This window comes from Gavialis gangeticus, unplaced genomic scaffold (genome assembly GCF_001723915.1).
Source record: "Gavialis gangeticus isolate Ggan-Ray unplaced genomic scaffold, GavGan_comp1, whole genome shotgun sequence".
NCBI lineage: Eukaryota > Metazoa > Chordata > Crocodylia > Gavialidae > Gavialis > Gavialis gangeticus.
In genome coordinates, this window is record NW_017729032.1 from 43,597,731 (window position 1) to 43,605,833 (window position 8,103).

An 8,103-nucleotide genomic window follows, 5' to 3' on the forward strand; every position below is an offset into this window, starting at 1 on the left:
TCGTTAAACATGTTAGCTTTGTCGTCTGGTGTGACAACCAAATTTCCCAACGCATCCTGCAAGGACCCCACGTTACCCGGGACCTTCTTTTTGCCCCCTATGTATTTAAAAAAAGACTTCTTATTGTCCTTAATCTGGGAAGCTAGTCCTAATTCCATCTCTGCCTTGAAATATAAGTGGAGCTTATATTTTCTAAGTTCTATGACAATGATTACCTTTTTTTTAAATAAGGCATGGGTGCGGTCTGTAAGCAGACTATTTTCCGAAAATACAATTTTCCACGCAGTATACGTCGGTGTGGGTTATATCAGTGTGTGGGGTATATGCGAGAAAATACAGTAGTTCTCAATCTCTTTGGACTCAGGGGACCCCTCAGAAAATGTCAGCTCATGGTTTTCACTCCTTTTTTGTATATGGAAAAAATAATACAGCAATTCTTCTGTTGTAAAGGACTTGCAGAGATCAACAGGTCAGCTTTGTTTTTGATCCCTATTGGAAATCTGTGGATTTAATATTGTTAATCATGTGTAGGTATTTACACATCTAACAGCACTAATATTGTCTGACATCCTGTGGCACCCTTAACGGGATCTCCAGGCATCTCAGGATGTTGTAGCATCCTGGTTAAGAATCACTGCTTTACTTTAGAGCCTTTCTTTTCACTTTTCAATTTGCAATTTAAATACTAAATTAATCAGTGTCCTATTACAGTGAAACTATGAATTTATTTGCTGATTTACGTCTTTTACAGATTTGTCTATGGCCATGCAGAAAATTTATCAGACATTTGTAGCTCTAGCTGCACAACTTCAATCAATACATGAAAATGTAAAGGTAGTGTATGCATTGAAAACATATTTTCAGATTTGTTTCATAATTAAATAAGATGCAGACCATAATGTCAACATTTCTTTTACCCTTCCTCTTTTTCTTTTTCAGCTGTGCATTAACCTATGTTTTAAAAACTTTCTAAAGGTTATTTCTGTGGGTGATCGAACTTTAAACCTTGTTAAATGACTGAGGTGTCTTGGCTTGAGCTCTTACCAAAATTGAAGCAACTGTTGTCATTATAGTCAAGGTTGCATAATAGTTTTCATTTTAGTTTTTTCAGGTACTCAGAACTTTTCTGAAATTTTCATCTTCTGGTCAGATGACATTTTCCATGCTTGTTATTACTCTGGAAGGGCTCTTTCTTGACAAAACGCAAATGATTTCTGAGGGTGAACAAATTGACAAGAAATAACACCTTTTCAGATATAAATCATTTTGCGACATATGACACTTGAATATTCTTGTAGACCATATTTTGACTTACCTCTTCTTCTAGCACTTTTGTTATGTCACTTGGGCACAAACTTATTATTAAGAAAAAGTGCTAAAATAGACCGTTGGAAGACACTCCATTTCCTTAAGGGCTAGTAGATTTAAATGAAAGTGCAGCCTTAAGCAGGGTGTGCTTACTGTTTTCTGTAGTGATTAAAGTACTATTATTTCATAGCCTGTGCTTTTAGATTAATGTGCTTTCTGGTTGGTAAAGACCAACAAAGAAAATCCAGTGTTTTGCTGATTCCTGTTGGCTATGGACAGAGATTATACATAAATTGGTTTAAGAGATAAGAAACTGGTTTAAACTTGTAACAGAACAGATGTTCAGTGCACATAAACCAGTTTGAAAATGGCTGAAAGTGGTTTGAGAGAAACCTGGGCAGGGCTTTCTGCTCCACAGCAGAGTTGGCCATGCCCCTCTGCTCCCTGGCTGGAACTGTGGGAGAGACTGCAAGTACAGCAGTGTCTGACTAGCTTCTTCCTGTCCACCCCCCACCGCTCCCTGCTTAAAAACAGATTCTCCCCCCCCCGCCTTCTCCCATAGCACAGATGTAGCCAGCATGTGGTGTGCTAGCTAAGTATCTGTGTAAGGCAGGGGTTATCAACTGGGGGACTTGGAAAGGGGCTAGGGGCTATACGTGAGCAGGCGGGGATGAAGCATCACCACCCAGTGCTGCCACCTCACGGGAGGGTGGAGAGGGCAACAGCTACACAGGCCCCACAGGTGCCAGCCAGGGGGGAGGCAGGGAGTTCGCACGCTGCCGCCATCATTCACTGCCGCATGCAAAACCGCCCACACTACGTGTGTGGTTGCCGCTCCCCCCACCCCCTGTGCCAGAAGTGTACCTAGAAGGGGTACACTCCTTAAAAAAGATTCAAAACCCCTGGTGCAAGTCAGAGAGGACAAAGGCAGACAGAGCCTTTTGGAGCTAAAAGAAAAGCATGAACTAATGAGAGAGGCTTTTGTTTTCTTAATGGGCTGATAAACACTGTAACTCCCTGCTGTGTAAGTAAATGCTGTGCAACTCCCTTGCTGGTCAGGAACAGCAGGGAGGTAGGGGGAGGAAATTCCTCCCTAATAAGGGTGTCCTGCCGGGGCCTGGCCACACCTCCCTCCTCAGCTCAGCACTGTGGAAGGGAAGAGAGGACTGCTCTAGAGCTCCGTGACTTCTAACCTGAGCCACTGCAGGCATGTGACTGCATTTCTTCAGTCCAGAGGGGCTGCAAGGGACTGCTTGGGGCTGAGGGAAGCAGAATGCAGGGGGCAGGAACTACCATGTGCATGTGTGTGCACACATGCCAAGCAGGGTGGTGGAGAAGCTCCCCCAGTTCCCTCTAGGTAAGTCTGTGTGGTGGGGGCGGAACAGGTCATGTGTCCCCTCTGTCCGCTTCCCACCCCCCGAGACTTCCGCATCCACAGCAGGGTGCAGGGCTGCAGCTGGGCTGGACCAGCTCCAGGCAGGATCCACCTCCACAGCCCAGTGGGTGGGACCTGATGCGGGAAGGAACATTGGGCCACCACAGCCACCAAGATGAGGTGCCCCCTGCCTGCCCAGCAGCAGCAGGAGTCACCAATCCGCACCACTGCCCATGAACAACTGGTGCCTCCTGAGACTGGGGGGCACCCTGGCAGTGAGTGGCGAGCAGGGACGGACTGCCTGCAGCCACCGGTGGCAGCGAGCGGGAACTGCCCACTGGCGGCAGTGGGGGGTGGCAAGCAACAGACATTTGGTGGCAGCCAGTCTCGGGGGCCGGGGGGTGGTCAGGACTGTATTGCAGAGGAACGGAGTAGTAAGAAGAAAGTATTTATTTACTAGTATTCTGGGCTATATTTGTTGGTTGTGGGATGAAGCTTTTCTGCACTCAGTTTATTATAATTGTTTGGAGTGCATGCTTCGTATTTAAATATTTTGAGCCAATTTAGTTGCACATCTTGTGCCTAAATCTTACGTAATCTAATACATGCTTGGACCCAGTTCTGGTATACCATTAGCATAGATCTTGTCAGTCTGTTCGTTTAGAAAACTTAGAGGTTTGGGAGGTCTCTGTTGGATATACTGAGGAGTTAGACATCTGCATCCCTCTTGAGATTCCGTCAGATTGTGATCAAAGGGGGAGGGGGCAGGTGGAATTCCCCATATTACCTCTCCCAGGATTTTTCAACATTTGTATTGGAGCACTGCTACAATGGTCAAAAGATTTTTCTCTGCTTCTTCAAAGCCAGTTTTTTTCTGAGTTAAACTGACACTACGTGGGTTACTAGGTACATTTTTTACCTGATTTTTTTTGGACTGGATGTATGCACCTTATACACAAATACCCCAGACCTAGAGTTGTGTTATCACCTACCCCCACAACTGAAACTCTTCCTGTCTCAAAGCAAGAAATAACAAGCAAATTGTTTCCAGAAACTTTGTAGGTGTAAATGAGTATAGACAAACCTTTTAGATAATTGGCTCTTCCATTTCACTGGAATGCTGAAACCACAACCATCTCAAAAGTTAGCTAGGTCAGCAAGAAATGGAACTTCTTAGGAATCTGTCCTACCACCCTGGAACTCCTAGGAGATAACACTGAACAAAAATAACAGTGCTTTATGCTGAAATTTGTAAAATTAGTGGTGTGGGTCTTTTGGGAGGTTTGGGGGTTTTTTTCGTGGGGGGGTTTTCCAATTACCCTTCCTATAGTAGTATATAGTTCCTGCGAGACTAGAAGGTGAGGGGAGAATGAATGATTTCTTTCACATTTCTGGTATGTGATGATGGGGTATTTTTCTTAAAAACTAGACCACTCAATTTGGTAAAATATCCAAAATAGTGGTGTCAGGCATCTTATTCTTCCTCTTGATTTTAAAATGAAGTTTTAGCTCTTGTGGTTGCACAGGTAACCTTCCAGTTTTAAGCTGATTCACTATTGTTTTCCTGAGTCTGTAGACAGCTTGACACTGTTGCTTAAGTTACCTTTCCTTCTGATTTCTCCTGAGCATTAATCTGATTAGGCTTTGAAGCTTATATCTCAAATTGTGACACTTCACATGTCAGTAGTAACTACCTAGTTGCTCATTTCTTATACCAAAAGAAATAAGGTACTAAAGGGATTAAACTCCAGCGGGGCTGGGACATGGGATGTACTGTATTGAAAGAAGCAGGTATGGAAGGGGGATGGGAATGGGACAAAAAGAAATATTGAGAAGGAAAGAGAAACAGTTATTAATAGTGAGGATATCTTCCATCAGAATTATGTTGAATAAATGACTAAGTCTTTCTACTATGTCTAGATTTTGTTCCATCATTGGGTCCAAATTCTAAGCTGGTGTAAATCAAGTGTCTGTGTGCTGACTTAAGTGATACTACACTATGTTACATATCAGGGATCAGCATCCATTTTGCTAACAGCAGGCTGCAGCTTCCCATGCAGCTGCTGCTGCAGGCTGCTGATCCCCTGTTGCCAACCCAGCTGTCCCTGCTCTGTGTGGAGACTTCTCCCCAACTCCCAGTACAGCATGCACTGAAAATTTGCGGGACAAAAAGTGTGGCAAGTAACAGTTTGGAGTGCCTAATTTGGCAGTGGCTGTAGTGGGAAGGCAAGAAAGCAGCCCTCCACATGGAGAAGGAATGACTGGGGTGGCAGCAGAGGTGCCTGGCCTCCTGTTAATAAAAGTGCTGAATGTGAACCAGATTAGAAGTATGTGCGCTGGCAGGGTGTTAGACTGCCACTGGTAAAACAGACTAGATCAGACTTTTGCAGGCTGGAGCTGACCTGTGGGCCATAGGTTGCTAACCTTGCAGTATGTTTTGGTCTATGGAAAGCCTTTTATTGACAAAACTAGGGGATTTAATCTAGAGCAGTAGTTTTCAACCTTTTTTCATTTGTGGACCCCTAAAAAATTTCAAACAGAAGTGCTGACCCCTTTGAATGGTGTGGGTATTCACATACTTTCGATTGATCATGGTCATCTTTCACAGATCACTTAGACCCCAGGGGTCCACAGACCACAGGTTAAAAACCACTGATCTAGATTGATATAGGCACATAGTCATAAATGTAAAACCTGTCCAACTGACTATAACTATGAAGGTTTTCATATTAGATGTACTAAACTAAAATGATTTTCCCCCTACTCCTTCAGATGCTCAAAGACCAGTACCTTGGGTACAGGAAAACTTTTCTGGGAGATGCCATTGATGTGTTTGAGGCAAGACGAACAGAAGCTAAGAAATGTCAGAGTGCCCAGCGTGTTACTACTGGACCGACCCCTTTCAGCAACATACCAAATGCAGCAGCCGTTGCCATGGCTGCAACACTTACTCAGCAGCAACAGCCTGCTACAGGTCTGAATGCATTCAAGTTTTAGATTATTAGTGTTACAACCATAGTAAAAACGTGTAAACTTTTATATAAGGTCTTCCTTTGTGTTAGCCTAAAAATCTAAAAATTGTGATGAACAAAGTTATCAATACATAGCTAATAGAAAATGCAGGGTAGACTTAGCAATAATCCATCAGATACATATTTAATCTTGTGAATTTACTTGTATTAGTGATATTTACTGTATTGCTCTAATTACCCCTTGGAATGTGAGTCTTTACTCTTAAATAATATTGCTGAATATCTGTAGTATAGCGTCTCTCCAAAATTGTACGATTGTTTTCAAATCGGTGGGAGGAAAATTAATTCAAATGCATATTACATTTTCTTATGTAAAATGAATGATGCATTTTTTATATAGCACTTTGGTATTATAAAGTGAAAAATGCTACAGAACAGAAAGGATAGCAGAGCTTAAGTGTGTAGACTAGAAAGAAAGGATATTTAGTCCATTTCTTGTTTTTCTAACTTCTTTGGAAGGATGATACTTCAGTAATTGTTTGGCCAACTGTTGTGAATGAATATGAGTGGAAAAGGTAGGGTGTTTGTAGGTATGGATGGTTGAGAGGGAGATGGAACAAAAACGGCAGAAGTATTAGACCCTCTGCTAATGTAAGGTGAATGTGGGTAAGAAAGAAAGCCCTTCAGGTCCCACTTAGTAGATACTCAGTCAAACTGCACACCTTGTTATTGTACAAACCAAAATTTTCAAGGTTTGCTTGAAAGACACTTACATTCATGTTTGAGCACTTCGATAGAAGTGGCATGACCTTTATTTTTGTAAATAACGTGCACTTCCCAGTAATTTCAGTTAAACAATGAGTTTTTGTTGTTTAATTTCAGGAATCCAACTTTGAAAAGTGCATATTCTACCATTCTGTTTCCTTCTGAAAGGTTCTTTAACATCTCAGACCTGTTTCCATCCTAAGTTTTTTTTGTTTTTTTTTGTTTTTTTGTTTTTTTTTGTTTGTTTGTTTGTTTTGTTTTGTTTTGTTTTTTAGCAGTAGTAGGATCTGACTAAACAGAGGACTAGGTTGCTTTACTTAGAGAGCCATTTAGGAATTATCCCTAGGAAATGCTCTCAAATAATGAGGCAGTCCTTTCCCTATATTTGCGGTCAAAAAAGGTGTCCCTTGTGATGAATGGGAGGTTGGGTCCAAAGACATGAGTCAAAATTTTTAACAAAAATAAATTCGTGACTTTCTTGTATCTTAACCTTTCTTTAGTCCTCCAAGAGTTTTCTGTTGTGTTGTCCATCTCTGAAGTTCTGGAATCACTTTCTGAATGTGACCTCTACGTTCAACTTTAAACACACAAAAGTATTATATTACTTCATATTTGGTTCTTTTAGTGAAGAGGGAAGTGGCAATTGCATAGTCTTACAGTTCCTGTACCTCTTCATTCATTATTTTTCTAGTCTTGTCTTTCTTAAGACCCTTTACTTAGTGTTTTAGGGGATTAATTATATACAGATTAGTCCTGCTACCTCAGATATCCCATTCAAAGTTTTAGTTGAATTTGGTGAGAAGTTTAAACTTCCTCTTTTGGCCTAGAGGCAGGAGTTTCCAATTAACCTGCCACTTCAGTGAATCAATGTCATCATTCTACTGCTGTCAGTGAACCGCAGTTCTCACCCGTACCACTAAAAAGTGTGAAGTTGATCTATATCAGCACCCATGAGATGAAATGAATTGTATGCTGAAATTACCCTTCTTACTTCTTCAATAGTAAATTCTCTGCTCATATGTTGTTCAGTATTTTATAAGTGCCAGCTAATGTGCCAAATATGGAAGCAGTTATGGTCTTGGATACAGATAAGATGAACCTGTCAAGATTTCACATGTGGCACCAAAATGTCAATTTTAATGATGTCTAGTTATTGGTAAAAAGGTCAAAGACTATTGCTAGTTGCACATACTCAGTTTTCACCTTCCCCCTCTATAGACTGTGCTTTTGAGGACATAAAGATAGGCAAATGTTTGAACCACTTTTTAGCTACTAGACAACTGGTAGAGGAAAAAAAGCTTTTGTCTTGGCCCTATACTGCAATACTGTCCCAGTCTTACAAAAACTTTTGCTCATGCTTACCTCCTGTGTATCATGAGTAGTCTGATTAAGTTCAGTAAACTACTCTGTGCCTAATTTAAGTGTTTCTAAGCTCTGCATTCTGAAGAGGGAGGATATAAGGGAATGGGGGGATCACAACAGGAAGAATGTAAGAAGGGTGTGTGATGAGTGTAGTGACGTATGTATGTGTAATGTCTGATTGACTGTTTGCGGTGGGCACCAATGATACTGCCAGGGGAGACCCTGAGCATATCAAAAGTGACTACAGGGCTCCGGCTGTAAGGGTGAGAGTGTCTGGGGCTCAGGTTGTGTTTTCATTGATCCTTCCAGTCAAGGAAAAGG

At 41.7% G+C, this 8,103-nt stretch overlaps 1 protein-coding gene across 1 annotated transcript in view; it reads left to right on the forward strand.

Annotated features, from left to right (window-relative positions):
* NUP58 (nucleoporin 58) overlaps nt 1-8,103 on the forward strand; it is a 62,281-nt gene that overhangs the window by 34,733 nt on the left and 19,445 nt on the right. The window contains exons 13-14 of the mRNA XM_019523789.1: nt 752-834; nt 5,456-5,657. Coding sequence (XP_019379334.1) covers nt 752-834; nt 5,456-5,657 — 285 coding nt within the window. The remainder of the gene's footprint in view (nt 1-751; nt 835-5,455; nt 5,658-8,103) is intronic.